Genomic DNA, 21,042 nt, shown 5'->3' on the forward strand with positions numbered 1-21,042 from the left:
CTCTTGGGGTGTCCCAGGGAGAGGGGTCTGGCTGCTCAAACCCCCTTGAGCTGCACAGGAAACTCCTCCAAGAGTTTTCCCCGAAGCCTGCGGAGAAATTTCCGGTGCTGTTTTACAGTCACGGAGCGCTCGTGGATGTGATCCTGGGAAGAGGGAAAGGAGACCATTCCCTTTTTGCCAGCACCATCCCGTTCCTTCTCTTTTTTCCTAATTAATCTCCCTGTTGGAGCAGCTTTTCCCTTAAAAAAGAGCCTTTGCCCTTAAAATAAGCTTTCTGTGCCAAAATATTCCCCTCCCACGTGAAATACCCGAAAGCTGGGAGCAGGAGGGGGAGGGAAGGTCATTCCAAAAACCTGGATATAAAAGGAACAGGGACAAAAATCCGGGCACTCAATGCCACAAATACTGAGCTCATTGGCACCAGGTTTAGAGCAAAGATTATTTCCAATTTAAACTGGACTCAAAGGAGCCTTGAAGCCCTCTGGAATAAAAGCAAGGAGTGTTAAATCCCTGGAACATCTCCAGAGAGCTCAGATTTCCAATTAGGAGAAAAATTACCTCTTTTCCCTCCTTTTTTTTTTTGGATGGAAGCAATTCCCTCCTCTTTCCCAGCCTTTCCCCCCCAGTTTGGTGCCAGGGGAGGGTGAGCCCCTCTCAGCATCCTCCTGGTCCATCTCCCAGGGAGGTCTCTGGCAGATCCCAAACCTCCAGCTTCTTCCAGAGGTGTCCTGCAGCGCCTGGGAGGGATGAAGCTGGAAGGAGCAGCATCACCCTGTCTGCAGAGGAGAAAACACACAGTCTGCAGACACAGGGAAACAATCCAAAAATCAGCCAAAGGGCTCGCAGGGCCCGGCAATTAAATTAAAAAAAAGAAAAAAAAAAAAAAAAAAGGTCTTTTTTGGTGCAAGGTGCTTGGTGGGTTGAGGACATCCCAGATTCGAGGACATTCCAAGTTCATCCAGTGCTTTACTCACACCTGGTATCTGCCAAAGCCTGACCACGGTGGGGGAGGGCACCCCCTGTGCTTCCTCTTAAAACACCTGTTTCCAGGACTCACCTCAAAAACCAATTTAAAAGCGGATTCTCCAACCTAAAAACCAGCCACAGCTTCCCCCCCCCCCCTCCCCAAAGTGCTTCCAACTTTAACTGCTCGTTACAAAAATTAGACTTTTATTTGGAAATGCCTAAAAAACACCATCTCTTTTGTGCTCCCTCCCCACCCCGACAGGTTGGGGTTGTTTTTTTTTTTTTCAGTAAGAACTCCTTTCAGTGGATGAAAAGCCCATCCATCCCCTTCTGGGTGAACTCCCACCAAGGAGGGATGTCTCTCTCCTGCTGATTTCCAGTCCTGGTGGAGAACTTGCAAACTTTGGCCTCTTAGAAACGCGGGCAGAGGAGCAACCTCCACTTGTTCTTCTGCGAGTCAACTGCTTTAAAAAAAACCAAGGGGGAGAGGGGGGAAAAAAATCCCAGGGAAGGAGACGTGGCCAAGCAGGGGCTAAATGGCAAAATCCTCGTGGTCCTGGGGGCTGAAGGCGGCCGCCCTCAGCATGTCCAAGGAGTTGACGAGGATCAGGGTGCCCGTGAGGTGCTTCCAGCGCTTGGTGATGGGGTTCTTCATCTTGTCCAGCCCCGTGTGCAGCTCCTGGATGACATCCCGGTAGCTGTCCCCCATCTGGCTGCTCCAGGTGAGCAGGAAGTCGTAGGCTGGCTTCCACATGGCCTGGAATGGCGGGGGAGCAGAGCAGGGTGGGTGGTCAGCAAGCAAAGACACCCCTCATTACCATGCCCCACCATCCCCAGGACAAGCACATCCCTCCCACCACACCCAAATCCCTTGGATCTCCCAAAGGTGCTCTGGAGGCATCTCCTGAGAAACATGGAATCGTTTGGGCTGGAAAAGACTATTAGGATCAGCAAGTCTGACCGGGCACTGTGGTCTCATTCCAGATAAAAGGTCCTTCCTGCTGTATCTGCTGTGCCCTGTGGAGTATCTGCCCCTGGAGCTGGAGGCATCAGGGTGCTGAGGAGCTCGTGCTCACGCAGAACTGGGCCTAAGTGCCTTGTCCAACTGGGAATTAAGCCCCAGATTAGCTCAGTTGGTGCTACCAATGCCAAGGCTGGGGGGGTCAATCCCTGGATGGGGCACCTGCAGCTCCTTGTGGGTCCCTCTCAGCTGGGAGCGTGAACCCGGTGCACTTGGAAGCAAGGTCAGAAACTGGAGCAGATGATCTCAAAGACCTCCTCCAACAGACGTGGCTCTGAGCTCTGCCCCCACCCCGGGGGATACCACGACCCACCTCGGTGTCCACCGTGCCCGTCCTGTCCCGGTGCGGGGCCTCGTAGGCGTCCAGCTGCTGCCTGGACACCTTGGCCAGCTTCTCGGCCAGCTCCCTCCAGCGCTGGGCCACCTCCACCGCCGTGGTCAGCAGCACGAAGTCCTGCACCAGCCTCACCACCAGCCCCTGGCAGTCCATCTTCAGCAGGGCCTGCAGCACAGCACGGAAACCACACACAGGGTCAAGGCCGGGGGGGCAGCGCAGGGAAGTCCCTCCAGATCCATCCCAAAAAATCCCCCTTCCAGCGCCAGCTGGTGGAATTAGGCCACCAGGCTGGGCAGCAGAGTAATCCCATTAAGTGGACAAAGCACCCAACCCCTCTCTGACAACATCTCCAGCCTCGTTTTCCAGGCAACAACCCCCCCCCTCCTTCCCCCCCGGAGATGTTCAGGCACCAGCGTAAGCAGTTTAAAGCATCCCAGGGCCTGAGGAGAACAGATGCTTTTAATCAAGGTAATTAATCCAGCAGGGATTAATCCAGCCCCATCCTTCAGACCAGAGGGCAGCCAGAACATTTTGGGATGGGAGCTGGACATCAGCCTTGTGGGGCGAGACCCAGACACTGCGAGACCATCGCTCAGCTCAGGATGTTCTTCCTCTTCTCCCCCTTCCTCCTCCTCCTCCTCCTGCACCTTTTATTGACCTAAAAGCCAAGGGTTTCTGCAGATGGCTTTCAAGTGGGGAAGGGGAACTGCAGCAGTCCTGGCTTTCTGGGTAGGAATAACTTCACCAGGAAAAGAAAAGGATGGAGTAGGGTCAGCTCCTGTCTTAGGGCATCAAATCCCATCAAAACCCACTCAGAGTGGGACGGAGGGCTGTAGTGGGGGAAAAGCCACAGTGCAGCCCTGGAAAGGAAGGGTTTAATGGCAATTAGCAGTGCCAGAGGACGGGATCTGACTGCCAGGATCCTCATCCCACTCCCCAGGGCTCCTGGAGCAAAACAGCCCCAGTGGCAACCCCAGGCCTTGGGCAAATCCCACCTCGAACCCCGTGTGGCTACCACAGGAGGCCATGCCTGTTGACATGTATTTCCCATTATAAACCCATGGAAATGAAGCAAACAGACCCCAGACTATCCCTGGGGTGGCAGGCTGCTGGGCACCCTCATCCAAACATCCAGAGCCAGAGCTGTGGCACCACTGCACTCAGGCTGGTGGCTCCAGGACGGGGGAACACCAAGAGGTCCCTCACTCCAGTAAAGGCAAACCACCAGCTGAGGGGGGCAGGGAACAGCCCCCCAAGGGATGCTGAGCACCCAGGGAACCCAGGAACACCCTCACCTTCCCAGCAGCTCAGGGATGGCTATTCCAGAAACCATGGACGGAGTGGGGGTTCTCCCCAGGGCCAGAATCCATCCCCTCCCAAGGGTCCTGACACCCCCTCCCAACACAGGGCTCTGGCAAACCCCACCCAGTTTGGCTCTGGGGCCAGGAAGGGTTAAATCCACCCCCCCCCAGGCAGTTTCACAGGGTCAGCTGGGGGAAGGTGGGAACATCTGAAACCACTCCAGCAATTTGCAAAGCAAATGCACCCTTGATTTTCCCCTTGTCTGTCCCCAGCACAAAGCTGAGCTGGGTTCTCATCTGCAGCTGCTCCTCCAAAGTGCTGACACGGGTTTCCTGCAGGAGCAAGGGAAGCAACGAACCCCCTGGTTAAACCAGCCAGCAAGATCCTCTGAAAAGAACATCCTTTTTGCTCTTCAAAAGGCATTAGGAAGCATTTAGATGCCGCACCTGTGCCACAACCCAGCTCCTCTCCTACCTTATCACCTCTTCCCGAGGATCCCCAGCGGGAGGATCCCGATGGTCCCAAGGAAGGGGCAGATTCGGCATCCTCGAGCCTGCCTTTGGGGGTGGCTCGATGCCATGCAAGCTCCAGCAGCAGCTGGTATTTCGGGAAGCAGGTTCAAGGAGCTGCTCTCCTGCCTTGCCCAAGGCCAGGCAGGTCAGAGGCAGCAGGAGAGGCCGCCTGGAGCGGGTTAAGAAGGATAGAGCTGGAGGACATGGATTCTCCTGCTCCTTCTGCTGCTCCACGAGCAAAACCAACAAAAACACGGGCAGGGACACCTTCCACCAGCCCAGCCTGCTCCAAGCCCCATCCAGCCTGGCCTTGGACACTTCCAGGGATCCAGGGGCAGCCACAGCTTCTCTGCCCAACCTGTGCCAGGGCCTGCCCACCCACACAGGGAGGAATTCCTTCCCAATATCTAAAGCCCAAAAAGCTGCCTGTGGCTGCTCTGATGGGACCTTCTCCAAGCAAACAAAACAGCGGCAAGGCCAGCACCTAACCCTGGCCTGTGATTAATCCCTCAAAGGAACAATTGGGAAGAGATGGATCAGGACTCTGAAAGCTCCTGATGGCCACAGCCCCACTCCCTTCCCGAGCCTTGTCCTGGCAGCTCAACGCCCCCACTCCACGGGATGGGGACACCCCCACAGCCGGGTGGGAATGGCTGCAAGGTGGGCACCAAGGTGGCAGCCAGAGGGGGAATATGAGTGGGAACAGCAGCACACTGGGACGAGCTCAGCAGACTTAATCCTCCAGCAGGCGCTTTTGGGAATTACACTGCAAGCTTTTCCATCCTCCTTTTGGGGTTACACTGCAAGCTTTTCCATCCTCCTTTTGGGAATTACACTGCAAGCTTTTCCATCCTCCTTTTGGGGTTACACTGCAAGCTTTTCCATCCTCCTTTTGGGAATTACACTGCAAGCTTTTCCATCCTCCTTTTGGGAGTTACACTGCAAGCTTTTCCATCCTCCTCCCTCGCCCTGGACAAGCCTCCAGGGGTAGCTGGGCCCATCCAGCCCATGCCCAGGTGTGACCTGGGCTATTCCCCGTGGAGGATCCGGCTCTGCCAGCCCGGTGAGCACAGAGGGTGTTTGATATTCAGAGGCCGGTTCAAAGCAGCAGCACCTCAACTTCAAAGGCTGAATTCACAGCCCAGCTTTGATGTGCACAATCCCATTTCCTAACAAAGGAAAGCAGCAGCTGGAGGAAAACAGCTCCACAAACCCAGGGAAAGGCCCTGTGTCCCCAGGGAGCTCCTGAGACCCGTGGGCTGGGAGGATGCTCCTGTTTCCACTGTCTCCTCCGGGATACAGGTGAGGTTTTGACCCAAACAAGTGGGCTCTGCTCCCCGAAATAACCCTTGTTTAGGGATTAAACACCTCTTTTGCTCCCATTTTTGGCTGTCAGCACCTCCAAAATCACGTCACACACTTAAAATACCTCCCCACGCCCTCTTAGACACACCCTGATCTGCAGGACTCTGGGGACCTGTGGGGCCCGCCAGCAGCTCCGTGGGGTCTGCACGCACCAGGGGCTTTTGGCAGAAGAAAGGCAGCACGAGACACCTGCAGCCAGAGCAAACAAAACCGTGGGAGGGAAAGGAATCCCAGCCTCATCTTCTGCACGAGCTTCACAAGCAGCCTGGAGAAGAACGAGCTCCCAGTTTGCACAGCTCTGTGCTGACGTGCCTGGGAGCATTCCCAGCAGACCCCGTGTTTTTTTCCCCAACAGCCTGTGGGGAAGAAGCATCACTGAGAGTATCCATAGAAACCCTGAAGAGCTGGAGAGAGAGAAATCCTGTGTCCCAGGACCCCACTGCAGCCACAGCCAGCTACCAGTGGCGACAAAATCTTCCAGAATCCATGCCCAGGTGTTGTTTTTTAGCCAAACCATCCCTGCTCTTCCTGCAGGGAGGAGGGAGGGAGAGGTTTCCCTTTCTGCTGTGGTGATTCCCCTCTGAGCAACGTTCCCCCAAGTTACCTTCACACTCTGCTGCTACTGCTCCATTAGAAAAACAGTCATTAATAAAGGCAGATTACTTATTAACTAGTCATCCTGACCGGGTTCTTCCATGCTTGGCTGCTGGTGCAGCGGCTCTGCCACTGCAATTTTGCGTCCTGAACTCAGATAAACCTGCTTGGGACTTCTCCCCTCACAGTCCTTTTAAAGGGGAGACAACCAACTCGAAGATGACACGGCCAGCTTGGAGCTTAATGCAACCAGTCCTTGCCAGAGAGCAGGAGTCCATTGGCTGCAGATAAAATCAGATTTAAACACAATAAAATGGATTACTGCTCCATTGTCAGCCCCTGAAACATCATTACTTGCTTCTTTCAACAGGCTCAATCTAATTTCTCCCCAAGCCAAGGAGGATTTGACGGCAGCAAAGGGTTTGGAAGCAGCATCGTGTTCCATGAAGGAGGGAGCTCATCCTTTATCGACAGGCTCAGCCTCCCAGAGAACAGGATTAGCCTCAAACAAGGGGAATAAAACCTGCCCTGGGACTCTGCCCTCCAGGCATCCCTCTGGGAGCAGGATGTTTTCCTCCCCTTGAGTCAGAAGCTCCCTGAGTATCCAAAGAGCCTTATCTTTGCCCTCTGTCTCCCCACCCAGGTCTGGCACGGCTTCTCCAGGACCCACACACTGTCTGGGATCCCTGAAAAGAGTGGGAAGAGATAAAAGAAACACCTCTGGCTTTGCAGAGGGGTAAAGCAAACAGCAGAAAGCTCTTGGAGGCATCCAGCAGCCCAGGCTCCGTCCCATCATCCACTAAGGTTCAGGATCAAAGGAGCAAACCCTCCCTTGGAGGGACCAGGGACACCAAGGCTCCCACAGCGGGAGTTTTCCAACCCTGGATGGTCCCAGGAAGAGATAGAACCACTTGTGATGGCCAGAACAACCCTGCAACAGAAGCAGAGCTGGTGGCATGTCCTGAAACCTGGAGGTCAAAGCTCAAACGTCTTCCCCCCAGGCCACAGAGTGGTTCCAGGCACGGGGAACTCTCTCTGGATGGTATTTCCATAAGTAAGGACAGGGTAAAACCTTATCCCTCCTGCTCAATCCTCAAATTTCCCCCTTCTTACTAAAGGGGGTTTGGGAAGTGAACTCCTTCACTCAGCTCCTGTCCCACTCATCATTTCATTCTGGCAGGCTCCTTAATCCAAGTGACATTTTAAACCTGTGGTTCTCCATAACTCCCTTATCCCGTTTCCGTGGGAGAGCCTGGAAGAGGAGAGAGCTGCCAGAAATCTCCACCAGACATTTCTGCCTCTGTTTTCTTTGGCTCACTTCCCATGAAATGCCAGAAACGATCCTGAAGATGATATTTCCTAAGAGGCTCCCCAGTGGCATCCTGGAAATACTTGCAGGCAGCACTTTCCCAAATTCCTTTCAGGGCAAGAAGCAAGTTGTGCATTTCCAGTGCCATCCACAGCTGGGTATAAAGCATTCCAGCTCAGGGGTGCCCTTGGCTAAGCTGCCTAAAGGGAGAGACTCCATCCCTGGAAGTGTCCAAGGCCACGCTGGACAGGGCTTGGAGTGACCTGGGATAGTGGGAGGTGTCCCTGCCCACGGCAGGGGTTGGGACTGGATGAGCTTTCAGGTCCCTTTCAACCCGAACCAGCCTGGGATTCCGGAATTCCAAGTACCGATGGCATTTCCGTGATCCCACCGAAGCAAGAGCCCACCGAGGGGCTGAGCTTCCTCCTGGCTGTCTGCAGGAGACCTCAGAGACTGGTCTATCAAGGTCCCTGCAGGAGGTTGGTCTCCATCTTTAACTCGGCCCGAATCAGGACTCTCCCTTCTCCCCCTCCCCCGAATCCCTCCGCACGGCGGGGAACGAGCACGCCCTCACCACGCCTCGGACTCACCGTCATCAGCTCCTTCTGGAAGGACTTCCTCTCCTTGCTCTCCGTGCTGTTGCAGTCCTCCTTCAGCTTCTCCAGGACGGAGGCCACCCTCTCGGGCTCGCTGTCCAGCTCCGCCCGGCAGAAGAACGACAGCGGCAGGTTGGAGTAGCCCAGGGCGTCGGCGAAGGACCTCCAGCTGCTGAGGTTCTCCATCAGCAGAGTCCTCACCGAGGCGTAGATGTAGGTCAGGAACTTGCAGGGCCTCAGGATCTGCTCCAGCAACAGGCTGGTGGTGAGATCCGGCCCGGAGAAGTAGCTGGGCTTGACCTTCCCGACCACCAGCACGTTTTTGGTGTGCACGAGGCCGATTTTGCCCTGGTAGTAGCCAATGTACCACTCCTTGGTCCACAGCTGGCCTTTCAGCCTGATCTTCTCCTCACTGAGGAGGGCTATGACGTCTCCTTTCTTGTACTCCAGCAAATAGTGGTTCTTGCTCTGCCTCACCACCGTCTTCAGCAGCTTGCCGTACTTGAGGCTCAGCACCGGCCGGTCCTGAAAGACCGGGTACCTGGCGGTGGCGGCCAGAGGTGACAGGATGATCTTCCCGACCTCATTCTTCTTGAGGAAGCGCCTCTGCCCCGTCGGCTTGATGGCGCTTTTGGGAGGCGGCTGCGGCGTCTGGACGCAGAACTGGGTCAGGAGGGCGTCCCGGTCGTCCTTGACCTGTATCCTCAGCGTGAAGTCCGAGAGCTCGTTGGGGTCGTGGGAGGCGATGGGGAAGATGAGGCGGCTCACCTTGCCCAGCTTCATCTGGAAGCCCCGCACGATCTTGGCCTGCTCGCTGGCCTTCACCTCGTAGTTGGTCATGTTGGAGAACATGCAGAGCTTGAGGTCCTGAGGCCGGGACAGGGTGAACTGGTGCTTCCCCCAGAGCTGCAGGGCGACGGGGGCCGGGCCGTGGGACTGCCTGGTGACCTCGTTCACCAGCAGGGTCTTGGGGGCACACTCGTGCCCGAACATGGCCACCACGGTTTTGAAGGAAGGGTGGATGTGCTTGGGGCCGTAGACACCCACCGTGATCTTCTTGCTGATGTAATCCCAGACGGTGGCGGGGTAGAGGATGTTCTGCCCCTGGGCCACGGCCGCGATGTACATGCACGGCTCCAGGTTCTCCAGCTGCACCTGGATGGTGTCCCCGTAGGAGTAGCTCAGCTGCATGGGCGTGTACGGCCCCTCCTTCATGTCGCTCCGCAGGCACTGCAGGCCCACCAAGCTCCTGCTCGTGACGTCGTTCTTGACCTCGGCCGACACCTTCATCTCCAGGATGATGAAGGTTTTCACCTCCATGTTGCTGAGCTTGATCTGCAGGACGGGGCTGACGGTGCTGCACTTGTCGCTGTTGAGCTCCAGCGGCGGGTCCAGCATGGCCTTCATGGAGATCTGCTGCGTCTCCCCGGGGCACACGTGGCCCTCGGGCACGTGGATGCTGATGTTGGTGTCGGGCAGCTGAACGGCCCCCCCGGAGCTGTCCAGCTTGCACACGATGTTGGTCTCCACCGGCTGCGTCTGACCCCAGCCGGGACTCTGACCGAGCAAATCCAAGTCGTGGCAAGACCGAGCCAGCTTCCTGTGGTTCAGCCACGCTGTCCTAAAATCCTCCCGGCTCTGGAACTGCTCAGGGGTGGGGGACTTCAAACCGCTGAAGAAACCCGACGAGGCCGGAGCGTCCGACTTGGCCTGGAGAACAGACAGCTCGGACAAGCTGTAGGAGCGCTTACTCCTGAAGAAGGGGTTGTCTCTTCTCACAGGCTGGTCCAGATCCAGCCCGTTGGAGGAGGGGAACTCATCGAAGATGTTGCCCAGGCTGCTGTTGGCGGCAGAACTGCAGACGGTGGATGCGGGAGCCCCCGTGTCGAAGAGCAGCAAGTCAACGGCGACGCTGGAGTGGGACCCTCTGTCCGAGCCGGGCACCGCCTGCGCGTTCCCGTTCAGGAACGGGTTTGTCTGCGCCCCGTTCAGGAAGGGGTTGTTATGGTAGGTTTTCACAGAGTTTCTCTTGGCCTCGGCCCACTCCCCGAGCAGGTCCAGCTCCCTGACCCCCTCGTCGGGGCTCTCCAGCAGGTTGTCGATCACGCCGCTGTCCGTCAGGGAGGAGTTGCGGTAGTTCACGGGCTGCACGTAGGAGGAGGGGATGTAGCCCATCTCCGTGGTGTTGTGGGCGTACCACCACTCGCCCCCCGACGTGTCCAGGACATACAGGTGGTCCCCCTTGGAGAACTTCAGGGTGGTGAAATTGGTCGGACAGTAATCCTTGATTGCTACGACCTCCTTCGCGTTCCCGAAGGACGTGGGATTGTCGACCAGCAAGGCACTGGGGGAAGGCACTGCCAAGGCAAGGAGAGAACAGCACTGTGAGAAACCCCTTTGCCACCTTTTCTCTCAGGTCGCCGACCCGGCCCTCTTTAAGTGGTTATGGTGGTTGTGGACTCACAGAATCACTCAGGCTGGAACAGCTCCAAGACTGAGTCCAACCCTGAACCCAGCCCTGCCCGTTCCAACCCTAAACCCACGTGCCCAAGTGCCACATCTGTGTGGGTTTTGAACACACTTCCAGGTCCACTAATTCCCTGGGCAGTCTCCCAAGCCTGAAGGTATTTTTTCCCCTGTAAACTTTGTCCAGAAAACTCTGCTCTTTCTGGTACACTCACATCTCTCTTCCCCAAAGGGTTCATGTGAACCCACGAGAACTTTCAGGGCAGCCTAAAAGCCCTCTTGCTTTGCTGTAACCCCTCTCCTGCACACGTGGAACATGTTTCAGTGTAAAAACCAACGAAGGGCACATCATATTCCTGGCTTTTCACGCCACACCGGTCAAAAACCCCAGCACCTCACTCCTTTTGAACAGCACCTGTACTTCAGAGCTCCTCAACAAAAAATAACTCTATTGCTAGTTTTAGATTAGGTACCAGGAATTCTTCACCACGAGGGTGGGGAAGGGCTGGGATGGGATTCCCAGAGAAGTTGTGGCTGCCCCTGGATCCCTGGAAGTGTCCAAGGTCAGTTTGGACAGGGCTTGGAGCAACCTGGGGTAGTGGAAGGTGTCCCTGCCCACGGCAGGGGGTGAGATGGGATGGTCTTTCATGTCCCTTCCATCCCAAACCATTCCATGACTCCAAAGAAGGTCACACAGTTTGAACCCTCCCACGGTGATGTTTGTGGTCCTGGCAGCAGCTCCAACCTCCCAGCAGGAAGTTGTTTTCCCAGGGGGATCCCAGTTCCACCCAGGCTGGGTCGAGCCTACAGATGCTCACAGTGTCACCCTATTTCTTGGCTTTGCTCTCACTTTTAGGATCTGTTTCTGTACGAAGCACTCAAACCAACTGCAGATGGTGTTACCTCAGTGTTAAATGTGTGTTAGACAGAAAACAAGGAGAGCTGGACTTTCCCCAACACAGAGCTGCAAGAGAGCTGGGACAGCACCTTTAACTCCTCGGGAACTCTCTGGGGGGAAAAGGGGATTTAGAGAGCACAGGAAGCCCCTAAAAGCATCCTGGAGATGAAGGGATGGGAGCTCAGGCTGCACTTCCCTGCATCCTGCCCCTGGCTGGCAGCGCTTGTGGGACACGGAAGTAACAAGGCAAGGGAAGACACAGCTGAGCAAAGAATGGTCTTCAAATACAGGCTAGAGATGAAAAATTAAGAGGAGCAGAGCGTGGACACACCCTGACCAATTCCTCAGTCCCTCCCCCAGCAGGTAGGCGAAGTCATGAGGGCATTTATCCGGTGTAACACCAGATATAAAGCCCACATTGGAATTATTTTGCCAGCCTGGAAGCCGCCGTTAACTCAGTCCCCTGCAGGACAGGGGCGTTTTTGGTGCCCCCATCCCTTCGGATCAGCCCCGGGGGCTGAGTTCCCACAGCCCTGCAGCTGGGGAGGGGGGTTAACAGGGATGTGCTGAAAGCAGCTCGGAGAACATGAGTAATTCCTATTTTTGCCCTGCAAACAATCCAATCCGCAGCCGAGCGTTTGACGTGGGGGCCCCTCCGCGCGCGTGTTTGTTTTTAAAGGCCCTGGGCGCCCGAGAACTTCCACCTGGAGCTCTTCCCCGGGCTGGGGCCGTGCCAGGGGAACAGCAGTGAGGCAAATACAGCAGGAGAAAACGCAGTCAAAGGGTGGTGGGGGGGAGCAGAGCATTCAAGCAACCAGCTCTGGGGAACGGGAACAAGCAGGGAACAAGGGAACAACAACAACAACAACCCCGGTGGTGTCACCAACCCTCCGAGCTCCCGGGAAAGGGAACACCAAGGCCTTGCCGGCGTCACCAACCCCCCCCTGGACACCGGGGCGAGGGGAAACGAGGACGGGATCCCCTCCCCACCCACCTTTGACGTCGCCCAGGCTGGTCTCGGTGAAGGCCTCGCCGAGGTCAATGAGGGTCCCCTCGGACTTGCACCGCGGGAGACCCCCCGAGTTGGCCGCCCGGATCCTCTGCGCCGCCATCTCCGGCCCCGCCAGGCTCTAGGTGGCCATGGCCTCTCCAGGGACCCCCCTGTCACCTCGGGGAACCAGCCTGGGGGAGAGAGAGACAAACCCCGGCACGTTAGAAAGGCTCTGGGTGGTTGTTGGGAACACATCCCTGTGTTCCCCGTAAAACATCCCGGAATACAGCCTGGATGCTCCACAGCACAGCCTAAAAACCACAAAGGGTTTTGTGTAGCAAGGACAGCCTGGGCTTGCAGGATGCTGCTGCTGCTGCTGCTGGACACAACCCCGCAGGAAGAGGTTTTTTAGGGATACGTTGCTCCCGGGATGGTAAATTGGTCCTTCTCCCTGTTTCCCAAGACCTACCAGGGCACTTGCACCTCGCTGCAATGCATAATTATAAAGCCACCAAGCACCGGGTGCTGTGGGAGCCCAGGGCAGTGGAGGACCCACGGGGCTGGGATTTTTAAATGGGTCACCGCTCTCTCCCACTGCAGCACTGGGATTTCCTGGGATGGGGATTGGCTCTTCCCGCTTGCTCCCTGCATCCCTCCTTCCCTCCCCAGCCAGCGACCAGGCAGAGAAACACCCCTTCTGCAGGGCACTGACTGCCCTGCTCCACCTGATGAAAAAATGAGAATAAAAGAGCTTTTTCCTCCTTTTTTCCTTCCCCGTGGAAGAGCAGAGAGGAAAAATCCCCCCGTTTCCCACAGGACACGCCGACATTCCGGCCACCAACGTCGCGGCTGATGCAAGCGCGGGTAAGACCTTCCCTGACATCATCCCTGTCCTCTGGAGCTTGGAGAGGGGCCAGGTGGATCAGGACAATCAGGGAATGCTGGAGCCTCTCTGCCAGCTGAAGGCAGGGCTGGAGCACAGCCTGAGCGGTGTGTTGCTACTCCGGGATCCGGCATCATCCCGGGAATTCTGGCATCCAACGCCCCTCCATCCCGCTCCCTCAAACTCCAGCCTGGCTGCAAAGCACCAACAGCTCTTAAAAGCAGAGTCAGAATTAAAGTTAGCTCCAAATCCCTGCTTTATGAAGGGATTGTCACCCTCTCCTAACGCTGGGTTTTTTCCCTCCTCCCCTTCCCGTGCAATTTTTGCCTTTCCTGCCTTGAAAACCAGACCAAGCAGAAAACAACCCCCAAGCCCGAATTCTTGAGGTGGGAATAGGGAACCCTGGAGGGATTCAGTGCCCTTTTCTGGAATGCAGCAAGAGGAAATCTGCAGGGGAGAGCCTGAGCAGGAGATACTTTCTGGTTTGAAATGCTTCCCGAGCCAGTCCCCAGGGCTGGTATGCTGGGAATGTGGGAGCTGGAAGGGATGCACCAGGCTCCAGCCAGAAAAGGGAAGGCAGAACTCGTGTGCCAACGTTTTCCCTTTGAGGAGAGCCTCGTTTGGGGGGCCTGCTGGGAGCGAGGCAAGGGGAGAGGCTTTGGCAGGCAATAAATCCCCAGAAACCAGGCTTTGAGACAAGGCTGAGCTTATCAGAGCTGGGCCAGGTAGGACAAAGGAATAACCAGTGGGAAGCTTCAGTGGGAAGCAAAGGAAGGGAGGAAAGATGCTCCCCTTGGCTGGCACAGTTCACCATCCACCCAGGATATGTTTCTGTGCTGTCCGGCGTCAAATGAATGCCATCCTGATTATTTTATATTAATTTCGTATTTACATTAATCTCTACTTATGCTAAATTTATATTAGACAATAAATAAAATTTTATATTGAATTTTATATTAATCACTGCCGCCACAGTACTGACAACTCTCACCAATATATCCCCAAGTCTGGCATTTTCAGGGATGCTCCCCCTCCCTCTGTTTATAAAACTTCATGCTGAAGGTCTCTGACAGATGTGGAGGAACAGCTGGAAACCCTTCCCTCACTCTGCATCCAACCCTGAAGCCTCAAAAGGCAACAGGAACCTCCATAAAAATGAGGGATGATGGGCTGGCATTTCCTCTCCCACGAGCAGCATCCTGGATGGGTCTGTCTGTCTGTCCTGATGAAGTGATGCTCACACATAAAGGGATGGGGGCCCCTAAAGGGATGGGATGGGATGGGATGGGATGGGAGCCCTGTTTGGGAGCTGGGGATGGCCCCAAAATGCTTCTGAGTGCAGAGGCAGGGCAGAAATCCAGGAGACCTTCAAACCCAGGGAATAAAAGGGGACAGCTGGGAGCTGGGGTGGGGGGAAACGAGGCGGGAGGAGGCAAGATTTGTTTAGAAATCCCTGAGACAATGGGCTGCAAACTCCCCTGCAAAAGCCCTTTAAATTTAGCCTGGGATTAAACACAGCCTAGGAAAAACCCAGCCCCACGTGTTTACCCAAAGCCATAAACAGCATCCCAAAGGAACGGTGGGGGAAGGAAACCAGGGAGCGACCAGAGCGAGTCTCCTCAAGCAGCCACCAAAAAACCTGCCTTGCACACCCCTTTTTCCCTCCCACAGGGGGAGAGGGGGGATGCTCCAGGGTAAAATCCAACCCTGTGAGCTGGGGGGCCCTGCTGGGTTCTCCCCACACCCCAACAAACCCACCAGGCAGCAGCTGCCCGGGTCAGGGCTCCACCGTGGGGACATTACTCGTTCCAAAATCCCAACCAGGCTTTGCTGAGGGTTGGGAAAAGCTTTACAGGGAAGCCCCGAGGGGCACATTCCCATGGGGGCTGGCTGGCACCCCGGGAATCCTCATCAGCTCCCTGGGATGGACGGTGCTGCTCTGGGATGTAACTTCGGGATTTAACTTTGTGTGAGCTGCAGCCACGAGTGAGGATTTTTGGGATGGGACAGATCTGGCTGTGCTCCTCTGGGAGAGGCTTCACCCAGCCCAGCCCCTGACCCCACACGGGACCATCTCCAACAATCCCACCCTGCCCCTGAGGGCGTTTTCCAAACATTCCTTGAGCTCTGGCACCACTGCCCTGGGGAGCCTGTTCAGTGCCAACCACCCTCTGGGGGAAGAACCTTTCCCTGAGATCCAACCTGACCCTGCCCTGGCACAGCTCCAGCCATTCCCTGGGATTCCAGCAGGCACGGAGCCCCAGCAGGTTTGGGGAGGTGTGGGGCTGGTGATGGTGGAGCATCTACTGAAAGAAAACTCACTAAAACCTCTTAAAAAACGAATCCAAAAGGTGCTTTTTCCTGCAGCACTCGAACCCACGGAATTCAGCCTCCCAGCAGCAGCATTTCCCGGTGTGAACTGGCACAAAAAAGGTTAAAAATCGCTCCTGCAAACTGCCTGGTACAACTTATCCCAGAAAAACAACCCCAGCCTCTCCCTTCCTGGCCCCACAGACCCCGGGGAGACCCCCTGGCACAGGGAGAGCCCTGGGCAACGTAACAAAACAACGGGAACATCCCAAAAGTGCAAACCCCGGATCTGCTGCCGGCCAAGGGAAGGTCCTTTCCAAGCAGCACTGGCTGAAGGTGGGAGAGGATCCCTCTGGAAGTGATGGAAAACTCCTGACTGCCAAGAATTTGGGCTGATAAGCCCGGGGAGGGCTGACAGGGCTGGGTGGTACCAACTGGTACTGACTGATGCACATCCCTGCCCAGCCATCCCACGCTTCCCAGCCCTCCCTGGAGCTGCAGGGCCCATCCCACCCCGGCACACACGAATCCAGGGGAGGCAGCAGGGACAGGAGACACAGTGACACAGGACTGGTGAGCCCTGCCATGAGCACCGTCCTGCACCCCTGCTCTCCCTGGGAAATGCAGCCAAAAGCCCCTCAAAGCCCTAAGCCTGTGAGACCAGCTCAGGAGAAACGTCCCACCCCAGCCCTGGCCGCAAACTGAAAGGTGGGAAGCGAAGAAAGAGCTTCCAATCAGTCACTCCTTATCCTCTTGCCACTCCAGGGCCAAGACCAACCCCAAAGCTTTTAATTTGCTTTTTCTCTCTCTAGAGGCAAGCTCCTGTGGCCCTCCCACAAACACAGAAGTGTTTTTGGAGGTTTCTTTTCAAAACCAGGCTGTTCCACTTGGATAGGAACAAATTTAAATTTCTTGGGAAGCTAAAAATCCACCTCACAGAGCCACAGCACGACCCTCGGAGCACGTTCATCCCACACAAGGAATTCACTGAAAACGTTGCTTTCATCTCGCCCAAAACCTCCAGTAACTCTTTTTATCTCTCCCAAAACCTCTGCATCGTGGAAACAGATGCAGACAAGACTCCTCCCAGCCCAGGGGACACCCCAGCCCTGAAGGAGCTGCTCAGGGGAGTTGTGCTCGGGAGCACCAACACGCAAAGGCTTTCAACAGAACCTCAAGAAAAGGGCCAAAAGCGGCCAAAATTTCTGCATTTTAGCCAACAGTCTAATTCGGGAAGTTGGTTTTGCCCTGCAGATTCTTTGCCCCGAGGAGCTTCCTCCTGACTGTGACACAGCACAGCCCGGGCGGGCATTGCCCAACACGCAGGAAATGATCCCCCCAGCTCGGGGCTGCCTCCTTTTCCCACACTGACACCCACAGATCTTCCAGCACACGTGACACACACAAAACCCCCTCCCTGGAGGAGCTTCTGATGGCTGGGGATAGCTTCTGATGGCTGGGGAAGGGCTGGCTGCTGTTGGTTTTTCCCCCCACCCCGCTATAAGCCTGTCCCAAGCAGCAGCGCCTCACATCCCGGTGATTCCTGACCTCCTCGCCTTTCCCTGCTCTCCTCCTCCTCCTGCTCCAGGGCTTGTGTTTGCAAAGCCAAGGCTTTCATCTTTGAGGAAAAGAAAAAAAAATACCCACCCAAGCCATGTGAAGATAAACCTCCCCTTGAGACAACACCCAGCAGGAGCTCTTTGCTCCAGAGGGAACACTCTGGCGTGAACTCACGCACGGCCAACGCGCCACAACATGAGACACGCCTTTTTAGTCCCTTCTCCAGCAAACAAGAAGGGATCTGTGGGAACACCAGGGCCTCCCAGCCCTCCTGCAGCGCTCTCAGGGGTTTGCTTTGGACCCCGTTCCCACCACTGGACCTCACTGCCACCGTCCCCGCTCGGGTGTCGTGGTGGTGGCAGCGGAGCCCAGCCACGCTCCAGGCTGTCCCCTCCGCTCCCTGCCAAGCCCTGGGGAAAAATCCTGCCCTCCAGCTTAAGCTTGGCTCAGCTCCTGAGCCTGGCTCCTGCTGCCAGGCCAGGGCAAGCCAAGCATGGCAGGTTGGATGGAGGACAGGGAGAAGGGAGGGGGAAAAAAAAAGCCATTATGGCCCTGGTGTCCGTCACGGCCTTCCTGGTGGGAATGTCACCCCTGTGGGCAGAGCAGGAAGGACGGGAAAGTTTCCTTCTATAGCAAGGGCTTTGGAGCACGAGTCCTGCTGGACATCCACGTGGAAGAAGCACCACTGTCACCCAGGAGATCGCAGGTCAACCCCCACAAAGAGCTGAGAAAGGGCACCCATGGAAATCAAAACCACTTTTCCTGCTTCAAGAACCACCTCATCTCACAAGGGGGGGGACCACCCAAGCCCCTGCTCCCCATCCCAAGGCACCAAATCAACTGGGCTGATGAAAACCTGAAGGTGAGAGGTGCTCGCAGAGAAAATCCTGGAGCTACCCTTCCTCATGCCACCCTTCAGCCTGGCAGTGGCTCCTGCCTTGGATAACCTGGAGCCCAATTTGGCCTGCAAGAGCTGCCAGAACCTGGAGCTGAAGGCCCTGGACTGCTGTGCTTCCCCCAGGTGGAGAAGATGAGCCCCGTGTCCATCACCCTTCCCTCACTCCGCCCCTGCCTGATGCAGGGCAGGAGCTGCTGCAATGCTGGGGAACCAGTCCCACCAGTGTGGCCAGAGAAGGGCAGGCACTGGAAAGCCACCTGTGCTGCTGGCTGGAGACTCTGCCACCACAGCTGGTGCAGGGAGGACAACCCCAAGCTCCAGAGATGAGACGACCACCACAGCTCCAAGTGGTCCAGGAGCATCACACAGACAACCCCAGGCAGCTCTCCCCGCTCGGGTATTCCACCAAGACTTATCTATCCCCAACTACCCTCAGCCAGGAGGACCATCTTAGGGAAAAACATGGAGTTCAGTTCCCAACTTGCTGCCTTCAGTGAGGACACGGAGCAGCCAGCATGGATTCCCCTGCTCAGGAAGGAAACCTCTGTGGATTATCAGCTCACTCCAGATGAGCTGGTGCAGAAGCTGAGCCTGGGTTTAATGTTCTTACACACCTTCCTGCTCAGGCCAGCACCGACCTACTGCTGGATTACACAACACCAACAGTGCTGAGACCAGCCAAAACCCACCCCCAGCCTAAATTAGGCAGAAACCAATCCAATCAGCACATTGCAATGAATTTCCTCAACACAGCAGGGTTTTTAAGCTCCTTCTTGGTAAACATTTCCAACCCAGATCCCCCCCTTCCCCCAGACACCTGGGATTAAGCAGCTTAACCCTTTGCTGGAGCTGATGGTCTGGCAGGAGAACAAGATGTGGAGTTAAACTGGACTGGGGGGTGGTCGTCCCATGGGATGCTCCAGGTTGGACACAATCCCTGTCCACGCTGGAAAGAGGGAGCAGATACCTGGAGAGCAAAGCAATGCCAGGTGAGGATGCCATTTGGGATGTGTGCAGCAAGAAGGGGATGTGAGGGCAGATCACAGAATCATGGAATGGTTTGGGTTGGGAGGGACCTTCAAGCTCATCCAGTCCCTCCACGGGCAGGGACACCTTCCACCAGCCCAGGTGGCTCCAAGCTCCGTCCAGCCTGGCCTTGGACACTTCCAGGGATCCAGGGGCAGCCACAGCTTCTCTGGGCACCCTGTGCCAGGGCCTCCCCACCCTCACAGGGAAGGATTCCTTCCCAATATCTAATCTAAACCAACTCAGACAGGTATCTGGTCCAGCTTTTGGACTTGATCTCACCTGCAAATCCAGCCAGTTGCAGACCCATCCCAGAGAGTGTTCAAGTCAGAGCATGCTTTGAACACCAGACTCCTCCTCCCGACACCAAACCACCACATTCGGCTCGTTTCGGGTGGTTTTGGCAGCACAAGCCCTCCCCTCAGTTTAGATTTTAGAGCTTTTCCACGGGTGGCAGTGAGCTTTCCAGGTGCACAGACCTACCCCTGCCAGCCAGGAGGGTGCCCCAGAGAACCCAAAACAGGCCCCTGTTTAGACAACACAAGAGGCAAACACCACGCCTGCCCTGTTAATTAATTACCCCCGCAATTAAAGCCCATCAAACTGCACAGGAGGCTCGGTGCAACCTGCAAATTAACTCCAGGGGAACACAACCCCGGGGCTGAGGGAGCATCCAAGCATTTTCCACAGCGCCAACAAGGCCATGAAGGGCAAGAAACCAAAACACCACCCCCCACCCCCACCTGGCCGGGTTTGTTGTTTCGGCACTTCAGGGGTTCGTGGTTTCGGTCTGGCCAGGTTAAAATCCCATCACCCTGGCTCAGATGGCTGATAAGAACCCAGTTGCATCATTTTAAGCCCCAAATGTTTATTGAAAGGGTTTATCTGCAAACAAAGCCACAGCACTTTGAACTGCAGCTTTGCTGCCTGCCAGCTTAACAACACGGGGCGAGGGCCAGGTCTGGATTAACGTGGTGTGAAAGGAGAGTCTGAGCCTTCCCCTGCAGCCTCCACACGGGCCACACCACAGACAAGCTGCTTCTCTGGGCCAGGACATAACCCTCAGCATTTCAGGGGGGATAAAAAGCCCCTTTTTTAGCAAGATGCCGGGGCATGGGAACAGTAACTGATGTAAATCTGGCAGAATCTCGGCTCTGCTGTAAATTGCTCGGGTTGCTGGACAAAGCGGGGTTGAATCTCAGACACGTTCCTCGCAGCCTTAGTCACCGGGGAAAAGTAAAACAAGACCTGAAAGTCATCCCAAAGTCATGGCAGGTTGTTGTTTCCCTGCTTTGGCTGAGGGGAGCCATTTCCAGACCTTTCTGCACTGTGAGCACAAAACGCCCACCCACATGTGAGCACCCCCCAAAAACCAGGCAGCCACAGCACACAGGGAGTATTCCCAGAGGGCAAGTCCTTCCCTCTCTGCTGCCTCCAAAAAGCCAGACAGGCCTGCCCCTTGGCCTCTCCAAGCAGAGGAACCTCAGAGCCTCCTGAGAGCCACGTGCTCCACTCACTCCTGCTGGGATTTCATGGAATCACACAACAGCCTGGCTTGGAAGCAACCCTAAGGTGTCCCTGCCCGTGGCCCTTGACGGTCCTTTCCAACCCAAACCACTCCAGGATTCTAAGCAGGAGGCAGGAGGAGCTTTGCAGGAGCTGAGGGATGTTCTCCAGCACAACCAGCTGATTCCCACATGGAGCCCGCAGGACTTTGCAGGGTCAGGCTGGAATTAGACACGCTCTTGATGAGGAAAGAAACCCTAAATATCAAACCAATGCAGATGGACCTTTCTTCTTCTTCCTTTTTTTTTTTTTTTTTTTTTTTAATTAAAACTTGCTTGAAGTGCCACATAAAAGCAGTGAAGTCCCAGGCACAGCTGACGCACTAGGACGGGTTTATATTTAGAAGAACAACTTAATTACTCCATCAATAGCAAAGAAATGGCAACTTTTCTTGGCAGAGCCCAGAAGGAGAAAAGAAACCCAAGAGAGGGACAGCCACCCC

General features: G+C 55.7%; 1 protein-coding gene across 1 annotated transcript in view; it reads right to left on the reverse strand.

Moving 5' to 3' along the window:
- Positions 1 to 1,428: 1,428 nt before the first annotated feature.
- The window catches only part of SH3BP4 (SH3 domain binding protein 4), a 30,474-nt gene continuing 10,860 nt past the window's right edge, over positions 1,429 to 21,042 (reverse strand). The window contains exons 2-5 of the mRNA XM_027907684.1: positions 12,361 to 12,548; positions 7,997 to 10,359; positions 2,301 to 2,489; positions 1,429 to 1,723 (exon numbers count right to left, since the gene is read on the reverse strand). Coding sequence (XP_027763485.1) covers positions 1,499 to 1,723; positions 2,301 to 2,489; positions 7,997 to 10,359; positions 12,361 to 12,478 — 2,895 coding nt within the window. The 5' untranslated portion in view covers positions 12,479 to 12,548 and the 3' untranslated portion in view covers positions 1,429 to 1,498. The remainder of the gene's footprint in view (positions 1,724 to 2,300; positions 2,490 to 7,996; positions 10,360 to 12,360; positions 12,549 to 21,042) is intronic.

This window comes from Empidonax traillii, unplaced genomic scaffold (genome assembly GCF_003031625.1).
Source record: "Empidonax traillii isolate 1590-97213 ecotype Southwest subspecies unplaced genomic scaffold, ASM303162v1 scaffold1523:size96318, whole genome shotgun sequence".
In the NCBI taxonomy this organism is placed as follows: domain Eukaryota; kingdom Metazoa; phylum Chordata; class Aves; order Passeriformes; family Tyrannidae; genus Empidonax; species Empidonax traillii.